Source organism: Cheilinus undulatus, linkage group 7 (genome assembly GCF_018320785.1).
Source record: "Cheilinus undulatus linkage group 7, ASM1832078v1, whole genome shotgun sequence".
NCBI classification, from domain to species: domain Eukaryota; kingdom Metazoa; phylum Chordata; class Actinopteri; order Labriformes; family Labridae; genus Cheilinus; species Cheilinus undulatus.
This window is the reverse complement of record NC_054871.1, coordinates 41,388,307-41,404,565: the sequence shown is the minus strand read 5'-3', so window position 1 is coordinate 41,404,565 and position 16,259 is coordinate 41,388,307. Positions and strand designations below refer to the sequence as shown.

The following is a 16,259-nucleotide window of genomic DNA, read 5'->3' as shown; positions in this document are numbered from 1 at the left end:
GCAATAACAAACAGATGTACATTTTCTGGACTATATTGCTACATTTTTATCTTGCAACCTGCAAAAACACACATAACTCCTTCACCAGTGTAACTGTTTGGAAACAGAAGATGCAGTAGGGCCTTAAAATATACAAAAATTAATATTAAATTTGATGTCAGATTTCCTGTATATACCCTGTGACAGAGCTACCCCTGCTTTGGCTCTAAAACTGTTTGAAGATCTTAAGTTTTTATACCTAATCTTTTGTACCTTTTCATGCTATTTATGATAAAAATAACTCCCATCATATCTATTTTTAAAACATTGAATTAAAAAACCTGAAGAGGTTGTTTATCAGTGTTTAAGCTGATTTTAATTAACAATGTTTGGAGGATCAAGTGTTTGTTTGGAAAGGAATAGAACTGCATCAATTCTGCCTCCACCTTAAAACTTTTCAAACAGTCAACACTGAAAGATTTCTAAGGAGGAGTACACACAGCAGGATGAAATATAAAAATGAGAAATAAACTCATTAAAAAAAAATGTAAGAAATATAGGGCCTCAGTCACAAATGTCTGCTGAAGATTTGTCTCAATGTTTTCACGCATTTGTGTATTATTTGATAAAATAAAAGTGCTACATTGATTTAAAAATGCAGTTGAATGTAAGCTAAAAATAATTTTATTTTGTCTTCCTCAGTCTTGCATATTTAAGTGCTGAAGTGCAAATTTAACAAATATTTACCTGTCATATCAGCCCTCAAATGTCTGAAAGAAGGCTTTTTCTTTCTCTTTTATACCTTTCATGTGCATCTTGGAAAAAGCCTCTGACTATTTTAGGATAAAATCCTAAACCATGTCTGAAAACTCTCTCCCAAACAAGCCTATTTTATGTTTTTTCTTGTGTTTTTCACTTTTTTCTTCTTTAAGGAAACTCCAAAGGGAAACGCCAGAAAAAGATTGTCAGCCGGACCCAGAACTACCTGAACCTTTACGCTGCCGATGGCCTTCGCACGCTGTGCATCGCTAAAAAGGTAACAATGATCCATGAAGCTCCTCAGAAGTGCCGATCAAATGGTCTCTCTTGTTCAGAAGTCAGACGGGTGTCTCAGTGGCGTTCTGGCAGCTTGTGTTTGCAGCCCGACACAGACAATCACATGGACGGGCTCTTCTAAAGTGACATTCTTCGTGACTCAGCCGCAATCTGTGCCACTTTCCCAGGCTGCTAATTTATGCTCTCACAAGCCAGGGCTCATTATATCCCTGTTTGTGCAGGAGCCGTCACCAAAGCAGTGTGATTAAACACCTTCTCAAGGTCTCACTTTCTGCAGTAGATCCTCTTCTGGCATGCAAGCAAAGAGGAGAGGCTCCACGGCTGAATTATTTCCATTTCTTCTAGATGATTGTGTGTTTTTGTCGGTTTTTCTGTGTTTTGTGTCAGGTTATGAGCAAAGAGCAGTACGCGCACTGGCTGCAGCGCCACCTGGAGGCAGAGACAGCCATCCAGGGAAGAGAGGAGCTCCTGTTTGAGTCTGCCCTGCGGCTGGAGACGAACCTCCAGCTTCTAGGTAAATGTTGGATTTAATTTTTCAATACAAGCTTAAAAAACTTTCTTGTTCTGCCAAATTTGATGCTAGATCATTGCAGTAAAAAAATTATACTTCATGAAATTTGACTTTTTTACTTGTTAAGGATTTCACGCTACAGGGGTACCTTATTCTGAGGGTTGTAAACCACTTGAAAACTTCTTCCCACCACAATGCATTGCTAGAGCTGCTAAACTAAAATAGATGTCTTCTTAAATGTAGAGAAAATAATGAAACCAGATGCAAAGAAGGCAAAAGCAAGACTTTGTTATCCTTTAAAGATTAAGATATTTTGATAAAAGTTAAAGCTTAAAATGATTTTAGTCATTTAGATGATTGGTGCAGCTTTCCAGGGGTCTTATTTTCCAAAAGAGAAAACCTGAAAAGGTTTTTTATCAGTGTTTTAGCTGATTTTAATGATCAGATGTCTCAAACATCAAGTGTTCATGTTCTGAAGAGGGAGAGACCTCTGCAGGAATTTTGCCTCCTCCTTAAAACTTTGCTAACAATCATCACTGAAAGATTCCTGAGGAGTACACACAGCAGCATAATTAGGCCAGGTTTCGGCCTGATTTCCCTCTTCTGACCAAAGTCAGCAAAGCCTTGATTATTTGGTGGATCTAAAGATTATCTTGACAGATTTCCTGTGGTGGGAGGTGGGATATGGTTTTACTCTCCCTGACCTCTCTAATTATTAAACATGCTGGGGGAACACTGAGAACAGGCGAGTATCTCTGTCGGGTGTCAGGTCGAACGGAAAAATAGAAGATTTGGAGGATGGCTGACCAAAGAAGGACTCGCAACAAACACAGCCACAGCAACAAAAGTGAACACAAATCGTAATGGAGAAGCAACAACATGAGTGTTGCCCTGTTAAACATACCATGGATGACCTGACTGAGGAGCTGGACCAAAATGAACCAACAGTGGATGAAGCAGGAAGCTAACAGTTAGCCACATTAGCTGGTTTGCTCTAATGTCGCATTTGACGGTTTAGAGAGTGTACATGAATCTGTATGAAACTTAGATAGTAAATTTTTTCATTATTTGTCATCATCTGTCAAGGGTCTCACTCAAAAGAGGACTAAAACAGCCAACATATTTTCCATATCTCCCTACCCATTTCTCATCCAAAAGTATGGCTGTTTGTTTGTTTTTACTTGTCAGCACTATTTCTCTTGGTTAACTGTTTTAACCCCACAGGAGCGACTGGCATTGAGGATCGGCTGCAGGACGGTGTCCCAGAGACTATCGCTTCTCTGAGACAGGCTGGCCTGCAGATATGGGTGCTGACAGGGGACAAACAGGAAACAGCTGTAAATATTGCATACGCCTGCAAGCTGCTGGACCCAGAGGAGGAGATTCTGACACTGAATGCTGATTCTCAGGTAAGAGCAAGAGCTCGCCTAAATTAACAGGGTCTCCAGTCTGAGAGTTACTTGAAATGAAAGTGGTTTCCTGCATCATACTTTTAAAATGTGGTCATTTAAAGTAGTTGTTCTCAAGTGGTTAAACCTCACGACCAGGACCAAAAGTATCAACAACAAATGAACTGGCTGAAATAAAGAACTTGCACACACACGTGTGCACACATAACAGTCAGTATTCAAAGCTTGCAAGGTGCAGAGACTCTCCGTGCTACTGTGTTAGCAAAGACTCCAACACTCATTTAGGCCACTTTAAAATATGTTTTCAGAAAACTCTTTTTTACAGAATAGTGTTCTTTTATTGGGAATTCTGTTTTTATTAAAAAGTTAGAGAAACATTTGAAAACTAAACAATGTTGCAGTCTTTGCTGTTGAGCATCTGTCAGCCAGATGTGTTTCAGGTTCTCTCAGCTGGATGTCAAACTTCACTCACTGACCTGATCCTGAACTAAAATCCACTCTGTGCCTGTCTCTGAACTAGGAGGCATGTGCGCTGCTGCTGGAGGAGAGTTTACACTACATCCAGGCCAAATTCCTCTGCAGCTCTGCAGACCAAGCAGCCAAGACCTTCCACAACAACTTTGTACCCTTTGACATCTACTCCTCTTCATCTCCGTCCTCCTCCTCATCCTCCCACACCGCTCCCTTCATGGTGCACAGGCTGGGCTTGGTGATCGACGGGCGTACCCTGGCCTACGCCCTTGATAAGAGTTTGGAGGATAAGTTTCTGGCGATCGCGCGGAGCTGTCGATCGGTTCTCTGCTGTCGCTCCACGCCGCTGCAGAAGAGCATGGTGGTCAAACTGGTGCGGAACAAGCTAAAGGTCATGACTCTGGCTATAGGTAAGGAAGTGGTTGACAAATACATGAGGGATGTACAGATACTGATAGTAGTGACAGGTATCGGTGCTGATACCGGGTCCAAGTACTCTTACTCCTACACATGAAACACTGCAGATACTGTACTATGTCGTCAAAGTCCTAGTCATGACTTTGGTTCTGTGATATTTCAGCATAAATGAGGATGACAGAAGAAGAGGAGAATGAAAACTATGCATTCATAAAATTCAAGAAGAGGGATGAGGAATATGTAATGACATAAAAAAAAACTTTTAAGATCATTTAAAAGGAGTTGTGCTTTATTAAGTGCTCATCTTTTACTCGGTATCGGTGAGTACTAAATGTATGTACTGGTGCTTGGTCTGGAACAAATAAAGTATCAGTATATCCCTAATTTATGCAGCAGCTGTTTCAAATGAGAAATTCTTAAAGAGAGAGAAACCTTCATTTCATGTTTCATGATGCTTTTTTGGCCTTCACCTTTATTTTATTTTTAAAGAAAAACAAACAGCTCCGCATTGCAGAGTTGTGCTGAACTTTTCGGACACTGCTTTTCCTTTGTTGCCAATATTCAGTTGACTTTGAACTTTAATGCACACTCATCGTACTCACCTTCTGCACCGTCGCTGTGATTGTCAGTCAAAGCAAAGTTATTTCAAAACACCTTGATAATTATAAACTCCAGTTTAATTAAGCTGTGGTGTACTAAAGGTGACAGGAGGATGTCAGAGTGACTTATGAATGTCTTTTCTCTGTTTATTATTTATTTGTTCCTGCTGCTCTCAAGAGGATGCTCTTTTTGCAAATCAAGCACTTTCCTGTCATTGTGATGTTTGCAGTAAAGTGAAACAAACACAGCAGCTCCTCACACTCTTTATTTTACGCCTCTGGGTTTGGGATGATGGAGCTCTGATATCTTTAGTGACCCTTATGTTTTTTTATTATTGTAACAGATGGAACATTGAGGACAAGAAAGATGCCCTTCTTTGTTGTCTTATTGAAAATGCTATATTTGCCATACAATCTCAGTGTGCCATCTTTTTGTCCTGTTTTTAAAAGAGGAACTCTGGTGACTATTCAACAGTCACAGAGTATATTGGCACCAATCAACTACATTTTATTTACCCCCTGTATATCTTCCCACATCCTTGCTTAGTTCATATTTTATATCATGTATAGTCAGCATTCTTGCACCCTTTTCACATTTTGCAATCAATTCACAAGGATACACAAGGACTTCTATATACTAGAATAAATAACTAAGAAGTGCTTGTACATATCTAAATATTGATTTTTATACTTTTTTATTTCATGTTTAATTCCTGTACATTAAGAGCAACATTAACCAGAGTCAAATTCCTTGTTGTGCAAGCATACTTAATCAATAAAGCTGATTCTGAGTCTGAAAAAATTATTCAGTACATGCAAGAAAACTGTGGTAATGAATTAACTTGCTCATTTACTAAACTAAGCTCCAAACAAAACTACCACCTGGCAGGTGTATGCCTTCATGCAGTATCCAGTTGCCAGACAGTCAGAGTACAGGTGTGGGTCACTAAGAAAGTATGTGGTGTTTCCTGTGGTAGTTTGATTAATGTAAATGTAACAGGCAATAACTAACCATGAGGCCCAGTGACCTTGAATTTGTACCTCCTAAATCTAATCAGTTCATCCTTCTGTCATTGTGGACAGCTGTGAAGAGTATGAAGGAAACCCCTAAAGCATTCCTGAGATATTACGTTCATAAGCAAGGGATAACTGTGAGGCCCAGTGACCTTATTTCTTGACCTATGACCTCTAAAATCTAATCAGTTCATCAACGAGTCAGTAGGAACATTTCTGCAAAGTTCAAAGAAAATCTGCCGAAGCATTCTTGAGAAATCATGTTCCCAAGAATGGCTCAGACGGAAAACCCCAAACATAATTCCTCTGAGCTCTACGATCACTGGCGCTGAGGCATAAAAATAAATATAAATAAATGTTTTTAAAAAATACACATGAATTTACACTACAATACGATACATAAGTGTGTAGCCAGGCTACATGGTTGAAAAAACAAGTATTTTACTCTTAAAAAGCAAAGCAAACCCTGAGAAAAACTTACTAACTTAATTTCTTCATTTGAGTCAGAACATCTGCGCTTAAAGTTTTAATACTTTAAATATAAAGAGCCAGTTTTATCAGTCAACACAGAGTTGTTGCATCAGTGTGTAAGAATGTTTTTTTTTTATCAAGCTAACACCTACCTTTTCTTCATTTATGCCTGTTATTGTGACAACAAAACAACTCTCTCTGCCCTCCAACACTTCATCTCCCACTCCACCAGCTGTGACCAAATTTTAAAAAAATCTTTACAGCCCTCAAAGTAGAAAAAAGACAAAAACATTCTCCTTTGCCACCATAGCAGGACTGACTCTGACCAAAGGGGCTGTTGTGTGGTTGAAGCATGTAATAAACACATAATCAGCACACTCTTTACGGTCATTTAACTGTTGAAGAAGCTTACAGCTGTTTCTCCCACTTGCCAGTCTGCTGATTAAGGATATCTGCTCAATTTTAAGGAAGTGCTCAGGGGATTTTTTTTTCTCTCTCTCTTACATGAATTTCAGGTGATGGGGCCAACGATGTCAGCATGATCCAGGTGGCAGACGTTGGTGTGGGCATATCGGGACAGGAGGGCATGCAGGTAAGAGATAGCTTAACTGGAATGGTACTGAAAAATGAAAAAGAAGATTGACGAGTGTGTGACGATTAACCAAATTAGACCAGATGCAATGTTAGAGTGTATGTAACAGGATGAGATGCTAGTGTGCTTCTACTTATTTGACCTGATGAGATGTCAGCACATTTTCAATGACCTTTTTTGTTTTTTTTACACGTGACTGATGGTCTACAACATAATTTGTGCAATACATGCTGGAAGGTAGATGGGATAACCAAACTTTTGGTTCACCCTTTTTAGCCACCAGTCAAAGAAGTTGATGGATAGAGATTTTTTAGTTGAGCAGTGACAAAGATGGCTAACAATCACATAGAGGCCTATTACAGCAGTATTTTAGACAAAAACATCTATGGCAGCAACCCAGGTTATAATATGACTGCGCACTCGCCAAGGCCTAGTGGACGAGGAATTTATTTGAGGGGAGGAGGATGTCCATGATTTTTAAAATGCTAACAAAGGTAATAATTTAGAGTTAAAGCCAAGGGTTGAGCTTTTGAATATTTCTTTCTTGTCTCTTTCTGCTAACAATGCTGGGAAAAAAGATTTTGGTAAATGCTGAAATTTTGTGCATTTTATCAGAAACCCTGAAGTTTTGGAAGCAGAAATGGAAAAAAAGTACACAACTATTATATTTAAGTAAAAGCAGAGTTACTCTGGGCAAAATCTACTTAAGTAAATGTACTGATCTATAAATCTACTCAACTAAAAGTAAAAGGTGTTTAAATTAAAAGTTTACTTAAGGTCTTTAGGTACTTAGTAACTTCTGAGGAGTTGTACAGTAAAATACGATCCTTTATTATTGGCAAGAACAACAAAAGAATAGATTTCCAAGCAGGTTGTCCAGGTAAAATCACATCCTACACAGCAAAATTCACAGTTATGTTAATTAAACATTTATTGAACTAAAGTCCACGTTTTAAAAGTGCCAATATTGGGCCCCACTACATAAAGTTAAACTTTTAAATAAATATCTTGCAGTTTAACAGAGCTGCAGTAACTCTTGAAAATCTGTGGCAGGGTGGGTCTCCTCTGGTAAGAATAAAACAGAAAGTCAGTTCTCTAAGGCCGGCCACATACTAGACAATTTTTAAATCTTAAACGATTTTAAAACCCTGGGAGACCACAGACACATGGACAGTTTCGAGCAATTTTTCATCTTTAATCCTCTGAACAACGACTCAGCCAGACTGTCAGATCACTGGAGACCACACACCTGCCGACCTGCCTACGACCTCACGTGATCACGCGACAGGCATAGATGGCAGACGTGGATGTCTGGCGATACCCTCTTGCTGTCCCTCCACAACAGGCTGTGCTGGCATGCGTTACAGGTGACACCACACACATACAGACTACTCAGACAAATAATTGTTTGCGGTGAGGCTTAAGTCGGGATACGCCCCCACAGTCACTGGGGGAGTAAAACCTTGCCTAAAATCGGGCTTAAAATCCTGTTGTGTGTGGCCAGCCTAAGGTGCACCTAAAGTCACAGGCAGGAACTCTAACTCAGTGGATAACTTCACTCACAGTGCAAATGTGTCTCAGAAATATGGGCAAAAGAACCACAGCTGTCGTCAGCTGTTTTGGGGTGTGATGTGTTATCGTTCTCTCTCTAGGTGCTGCTGTGTGGTCAACAGAGTAGAAGAAGTACATGAGTATTGGGCTCAAGTAAAAGTACAGCTACTCTGGTTACTTCAGTAGAAGTAAAAGTGCTGATTTCAAAATGTACAAAAAAATTACCCAAATAAAAAAACTACAAGGTTTAAAAAGAGAAGAATTTCCTTAATCTTGAGTTATTTTTCAAAGCCAAAATATGGCCCACTGTTTGCAAACTTTAATTGTACAGTAAAAGCAGTTAGACTTTAATTGTACAGTAAAAGCAGTTACAAAACTGAGTAGTAACAAGCTGCTGCACTGCTATGACTGGATGGGACTGAAAAAGCAAGCAATTATTGTGCTTTAAAAAATGTATTGCATTTAATTCAGACGTTAATGACATTGTCATGAAAACGCTAACAGACCGGACAAATATTAAGTTTCCAGGACTTTTAGTTTTGTTCTTGTGGCATTAAAGCAAACATCAGTATTGTGTGATTTTTATTTAAAACATAAGGTTAAATTATGTCAGCGTTATAATAAGGGCTGTCAAGCATTATGCTTGAACTGCAATTTATTAAGCTCATTATTCAGTGCATACGTTTTCAAAATCGCATTAATCTCATCCCTTAAACCATTTTAACATCTCCCTGCAGCCACAGTGATGTAAAATATGTCCACCACTGCTCCTTCATGTCTCATTTCAGTATAAAAACTCACAGGCAGCTCAGCGGACAAGTCAAAAGTCATCTGCACCTTATGTTATCAAACATTTACCTTTTTACTTTTCCCTTATTTCCTTTCCTGTCCAAAACTAGTTCCTTTTTACTGGTAAAGTTAATGTCACAATGCCTCTCTGCTACCAAAAGTTTTTTGTTTGTTTCTTTGTTTGTTTGTTTGTTTTTTTCCCCAAAAAAGATAAAAGCATGTTTCCAAACAGGAAGTCAGTTACCCTTAGTTAAAGAGAAATTCCAACATGAAACCAGAACAGTATTAAATGCAAAATTTTGGAAATTCAAAATGCCTCAAAAATGGGACATAAATTGTGATTAATTACAGAAATTATGAGGTCGTTATGATCCTTAAGAGGTTGAGAAAAGTCTAGGTTAAAGAAGTGAAGGGAATAAGGGCATCCTAAAGCGTAGTTGACGGGTTTCATTACTCTTAAGTGCATGTTGTAAGCCTTATGCATACACATCCTTTAAATTGCATTGCCTGTGTGATGCTGAGTCAGGAAGCATGTCCAGCGTCCTGCATCGCAGCAAAACATTTTATGGGCCTTTTTCGTCCCAACTCTAGTCACACCATAGACTCTCCATGCTTTAAGGTCAACACCAATGCCAAAACAGAGGCTGTCAGCTTCACAGGGTTTGAAAACATGCTGTGTTGACCCTCCCTTCCTCATTCCACTTAAATGTTCCATAAAGGTGATCTTGCAAAGTGATGATGGAGATTCCCAATTAACTTCCAGGGGAGGCTTAGGAAGCCCACTGCTGTGTAGCACATCTGTTAAAGTCTCAGTATCCTGTCCTTAACGGGGCTGCTACATTAATCACTGTTAATCAAATCTGCTCTTAATGAGACGGCGGTCACTCCTCGGGACTCGGCGCTGTGCTGAGACTCACATATCCGCACACACACCTCGTTATGATTAACACACCTTTCTCTCATCAGAGCGCTCTCCCCATGTAGTTGTTAGCGGCCGGTTATTAGAGCACAGCAGAAACTAAATTGCTGCACAACAAGGCATTTGCTGTTATTGTTCTTGTTGACAAATAATGTTGGCAGTTCAGGCATGTCATAAAAGGTGAAGCAGTGCAGTTTACAGTGTAAGTCATAAAGGTAGTATGACTAGGGATGTGCAATATAGACCAACAGTTGTATCTCAACATGGCTGAATGGCAGTGCATGTATGTACTGGTATTTTTCTGAAAAAAAAATTAAAAATGGCTGTCACAATAACAGACTTGAATTAGGCTAAGTGTACACACAATTTTCCAAAATTTTCCAGCATGTTTTTATCCTTGCAAAGCAGATAGATTCCAGGTCTGTCATCAGGCAAATCCATCTTGCAACACTACAATCTGAAACAATTATACCAGGTCGCAAAACAGACCGGACCAATCAGAGAACGAGGCTGTTTACAGGCGAGTTTAGTTGTAATTGCAGGCAGGGTTTTGTTGTACTGTAAGCAGTTACATACAATGGCTGCCGCTAATGTAGCAATTAGCTCAGATGTAGCTATAGTGGCAGTTATTTCAGAACAGGGCCTCATTTCTTTAATAGAACATGAGCAAAGAACATCACATGCTGTTGCACTTCTCTTGACCAGCCTCCACATGAGTTTTATCCACCAACAAGCTTCCTGGCCCCTGTCTGTTGAGCTCAGGTTACTACTGGAGCTGTGCACACCAACAGCCTCATTTTGTCTTGTTGCATTGATGGCCTGTGATTAATATGACAGAATGTTCGTCCAATCACCTTTTAAGAATTTTTGAGAAAAACCTGCCCTTTCCAAATGCTTCGTATGGGAGTTTTCCCAGATGAGTGTGAAATATATCCTACGCAATGGGATATATCTGGTTTGTCAGGTCAGCTTATTTGTGCAATTAACCTGCAATTTCTACAGTGTCCTTCTGCACAGCTGTGTCCACGCCACGCACTTCAGAGTAAGCCTTTCAAGTTGTAATGGGTGATAAACCAGGGTCAGTACCATCACCAGTATTGCTTTGGCAATGAAATGTATTTTTGTGACACTGTCGCACCAGTTTAAACATGTGTGTTGTGTTGTAGTGCACACAAGGGGCAGAACTGATGCCATTGTTAACTTAAATTACTGGATACAATGGTGGGTAAATGAAAGTAGCATACCAGAGTGATACGTGACCAACAGCTGCTCAGATTGAGCCCCTTCATCAGCACTTCTCTGTCACACCCAAAGCATCCAGGTACTTAATGAAACAGCACCCTCTTTAGTGTCATTAAAATGTAGAGCAGTAATTCGGTAAAATGTTTCTGTAATAACAGCAACATATAGAGACTGTGCTCGCTTTGCAGTGCGTCTCTGTTCCTCTGTCTGAGGCTTTAACACAAGCTCTGTGCTAGGACAGCCAGACTCAGTTTACTTGAACTGGAGTTCAGGCTTATACAGGCTCATAAATGCTCTTAGTTTGAAACACCAGAGGCTTATAGGTACAGATCAAATGTTGCAGTACCGCCACAAACCACAGGAGCAGTGTGGAGCAATCAGCCAGCACAGCAAAACATAACGAAGAAAAGTATGTTGAAAAATGGCAGAACTGAATCGAACTTTCTTATGAAATATTGCCATATCTTGTAGGAGTTGTGAAAAACTACAGACATTTATAAGATGTAAGCTCACCTGGGCACAGAGACAGACAACTACAACAGAACAGCTGGGTCGAGGACAGACGAGGCAGCAACCAAGGAGTTGAGGATGGCCTCAACTAAACAGGCATGTGTACATACGAGGGCAGTGAACGCACAGAAAAACAGCTACACCATTGCTCCATACGCCTGCTGATACTCGGCTATAAATAAAATTATGATTCCCCTGTTTGTCTAAACATCTAAAACAGATGATCAACAAGCATTTCATTGATTCTTCAGTGGTTCATACTGTAAGCGATCTTTCTGAAAATTAAGCCTGACATCTATTTTTTTAGATAAACATCAACATAAACTATAGTAATGTATATATGAGTGTCTTACCCTGTATCTCATTTGACAAAATATCATATATCTTAAAACTAGATAAATTGCCCATCCCTAGGTGTGACTACAGGGAGGGTTTAGTTTCCCATGATGATGGATGAGACTCGCTGCGTCCTGCTGGTGTAATGATGAATCCCTGAAGGTGCACAAACTCGTTTAAGGATTATTGCTTTGGAAACATAATACCCGCTCAAGATTCATCAAAAGAGGCCATTGAGTGCAGGTGTTTCCTGCAGATACTTCCTTAAAGCTGCAGAACTCTCGTGACTAAAGAGGAGAGAAAGTGGGTGAAGGAGTGTATTCAATGTCTTTTCCTTGTGGTGTTTTGCAGGCGGTGATGGCAAGCGACTTTGCTCTCCCACGTTTCCGGTATCTCCAGAAGCTTCTGCTGGTCCATGGACACTGGTGCTACTCCCGGCTGGCCAACATGATCCTTTATTTCTTCTACAAAAATGCTGTAAGCCTCTCATACTACTCGTTGTACTGATTTTAAAGCATCTGCTCTGATATGAAAATGACTCCTTTTCTTGAGTAAATTTTCCTCTTTATCTTTTGTTCCCACAGATGTTTGTTGCGCTCATCTTCTGGTATCAGTTCTACTGTGGATTCTCAGGTTCGGCCATGGTTGACCAATGGTATCTTATCTTTTTCAACCTGATGTTCTCCGCATTCCCACAACTCATCACCGGCACTCTGGACAAAGACGTGTCAGCAGAGACTCTGCAACAACTACCTCAGCTCTACGTGAACGGGCAGAACTCAGAGGTCCGTTTGGCTCATTTTTATGTCTTTTTCTTTTCTTATCCTTTAAGGATTAAAAGATCTGTGCTTCCAAAAATAAAATAAAGATAGCACAGTTTCATTCCTCTATGGAAACCTGATATTGCTGTCCAAATTTTACACCTACTGGCTTGGCAGCACATCACAGAAAATCTAATGTGTGTACCAAGGGATTTCTCTTAACCTGCTCTGGGTTGACATTTATTAATAAATATTTACATGTAGGGCATCAAAAAGAGCCAAGACAATCTGACTAAACCAAACACAAACCAATGAGGCACAAATGAAAATATTATCCTGATGCCGCCATGTGAGTCATTTACTTAAGTTCTGCACTAAAGTTGCCAGATTTAATGCTGCTTTTTTATACAATATGCTCCAAACAATACATTATCCATTGTTTTATGTTGGAGGGTATCAAAGTTATGAAATAAAAAGCACAGTAATATTTTTAACCAAATGTGCTGCAAAGCCTTGGTTGAAGAATCACACAGTAAAAAGAGTAAAGCCTAGCTCAGAGCCTTATGTCACAGCCTTTCAGCCTGTTTTTATACCGTTTAGTAGGGGTGTGAGAAGATCTCATGCCATGAGATCTCATGGGATCAAAACGTCACTTTGATGTCTCATCAAAGTGAAAATCATCTTGAGAGATCAGTATTGCCCAGACACCAGGAGTGTAGCCCACCTGACAGAAAACAATACCAAACTGGAAGTTACAAAAGCTCACAAAGATACCCTTGAGACTTTAAAATTGTTAGTTTGACAGTTAATGATGTAACGGAGCTGATCCGTGACCCATTCAGAGCACTGCTTCATCCCCCACCCCCTCCTCAGCGTGTGCTACTTGGGGCTCGCATGATCCGCCAACACATATTAAGTTCTTCATAACAGTGTGAAATGATTAAATGCTGCTGCTGGAAACCTGAGCAGACTCCGCGAGTTCATGTTTGTGCGTAGACTCGCTCATAGTGCCGTTATCTCTGACTTCATAACTTTAATTCAGTGGCTGCTTCCTCATGTCTCCTTCTCGTCTCACCGTCTGTCAGTCACACATCCATCAGCTTTTGGCTGTGTGTATCATCAGTCAGAAGCTTAACATGTGTAGCACAAAGGGCCGTAGTGTGCTGCGGCAGTAAACTTAGCGAAACAAACTCATAGCATCCATTGTTAGCTCCAAAACGCGAAGTTATAGCTCCGGTTAAACGATTCCTGTTTGTTGTCTGACAGCAGACAGAGCAGAGACATACATTCACTCACTAACACACACACATTAACACACACACTCATCTGTGCGTCGTGTCCAACACTGTGATAGCTCATATGAGAGAAAAAGACCACAAAACGATAAAATAAGCTATTTGTCTAAATTACTGTGAAAAAACAAACATGTTATTGACAGAAAAATTGTAAATTGTTCTTTAATTCCTTAAATAATGTATTAAAATTAAAGGTTTGATTTGAAGAGCATTATAATGTAAAGTTTGACTCAGAGTTAGACAAGACAAACTGTGTGTAAGCATTGATAAGCTATTCAGTACAAGAGGAGTTTAAACATTTCTGAATAGACCTGAATACTTTGCAATTATGACTTATAGCTGTATAAAGGACATATATTCCACTCATATTATTTTCCCCAAAATAAAAAAAAAGGGTAAAATCTTGTCTTGTCTCGTGGGCCCAAATCTCGTCTTGTCTCATGAGATAATTGTCTTGTCACACCCCTACAGTTTAGCAAATATGTTTTATTAAATCCTTGTAGCATCTTAAAATGCCCACGTTAAGATAAATGTTGGTCACAGACAGCATAGGAGAGAGACGGTGTTGTTTCTTGGTACCTTAGAGTTTTTACATCCGGACTTATTTTCAGCTCACCTCAGTAATCAAACCCACGCATGCTGCATGCTGTCTGGTGTTTATTAGGGACGTATGACACTGGATTTTTGACATAGCGAAAAATTACCCTGAACAGCACTTTATTTCAAATGTTCTGTTATTAATAGATAATGTATGACCTCTGCTTTATCATACTGATGAGTCTCACAGCTGTAAATCTGGGTTTTTATCTCTCAGGAATATAAGCCATACATGTTCTGGATGAACATGATAGATGCCTTCTACCAAAGTTTGATCTGCTTCTTCATCCCGTACTTTGTGAGTCTGTTTTTAATTCCATCACTCAGCTCCTTAATTCTGCACGTCTGTACCTTACTCATCATTTCCATTCCTCTCGTCCCTTCATTGCCTCATTCTCCTCCTCAGGCCTACGCTGACTCTGACGTGGATTTGTTTACATGGGGAACTCCCATCACCACCCTGGCTTTATTCACCATCCTGGTGCACTTAGGCATCGAGACCAAAACCTGGGTAAGGAGCCTCGTTTTAGACCCACTGATGACTCAATCCTCTCCTCTAAACATCCTTCAGTGCTGCTTTTTCTCTCTGTTAGCTTGTCTTTGTGCGGAGGCTGACAGCCACATGGATGTTTGACTACAGCTGATTAGATTGAACCAGAAAGCTAAGCAGCACCAGACGATATATCAGCCTGACAGTGTCTTTACCTCTGTCCAACTCCTCTGCAAACTATCTCCACCACATCACACTGATCCACCCTCCAAAATACCTTCTCATTTTCCTCTCTTATGCACACCCACACCTCCCATCTTGGTTTTGTTCTCAGGTATTCACGTGTGCTTCTCGTAAACGCCGCCACAGTCTTGGTCGTAAGCCACTTTAAATTTATGACCCAGCAATGAATCAGAGTCTTTTCCATTATGTCTAGGCTGTAAATTTAGCCTGACAAAATGTCCTCTTCACTAAATACCATCCTGGACATGATGGCCTCGTGTTGCAGAGAAGTATTCAAGACCTTGAACAGAATTGGCTGAGTCGTAAACATTTTGAAATGCTTCATTTTCCCTGGAAAATAAACCGTGCACTGTTTCAGAACCACTGTGAAATTCAGTGAAAGGTACTGGAGGTGACAGCAGGTAATGCTCTTTCTTTCCCCTCATACATTGGTGTTGAAAATATCAATTTCCACGAGGAATGCACAAATTTGATTTGATATTTACAAATTAATTTTAACCAACATCAATAGGAGTATTTAAGTTAAGTTGAGATATTATACATAAGGCCTTAAAGCACACAAGTTATAACTTTAGGATGAACGAATAAACAAATTTAAGTACTTAAAACACACTTTAAAATGTAGGAAATGCTACTGATTAAAAAAAAAAGGATTTCTGGTGACGTAGGTCTGTTGGTCCAGCCAAAAACTCCACTTGCTTTTTGTTTGTGTGATTTCCACTATGTATTTTGATGCAGAATTCTGCATTCATGCAGAAGCTGCTTATATATTTTCCCTCTGTGGCTGGACCAACCGTAAATATCCAAATAAACAGGTTCCCCCAAAACAGGGCTGCTTTTAATGCATTTCATCATTAGTCTATTGTAAATGGTGCAGTTTTTCCTGGATTTACAATAGCACCAGTAACTTGTGACACTACCCAGCCAATCAACTCCTTAGTTAGGACTCTGCTGGTGCATCAACATGGAAACACCTAAGAGTCTGCAGAGTGTCGTCTGGTGACAGA

The 16,259-nt window shown here is 39.8% G+C and overlaps 1 protein-coding gene across 1 annotated transcript in view; it reads left to right on the top strand.

Moving 5' to 3' along the window:
* Positions 1-16,259, top strand: part of atp10a (ATPase phospholipid transporting 10A) — a 73,307-nt gene that overhangs the window by 50,554 nt on the left and 6,494 nt on the right. The window contains exons 11-19 of the mRNA XM_041791077.1: positions 912-1,015; positions 1,423-1,549; positions 2,771-2,955; positions 3,476-3,836; positions 6,443-6,519; positions 12,218-12,343; positions 12,451-12,651; positions 14,737-14,817; positions 14,926-15,030. Of these exons, the coding sequence (XP_041647011.1) occupies positions 912-1,015; positions 1,423-1,549; positions 2,771-2,955; positions 3,476-3,836; positions 6,443-6,519; positions 12,218-12,343; positions 12,451-12,651; positions 14,737-14,817; positions 14,926-15,030 (1,367 nt within the window). The remainder of the gene's footprint in view (positions 1-911; positions 1,016-1,422; positions 1,550-2,770; positions 2,956-3,475; positions 3,837-6,442; positions 6,520-12,217; positions 12,344-12,450; positions 12,652-14,736; positions 14,818-14,925; positions 15,031-16,259) is intronic.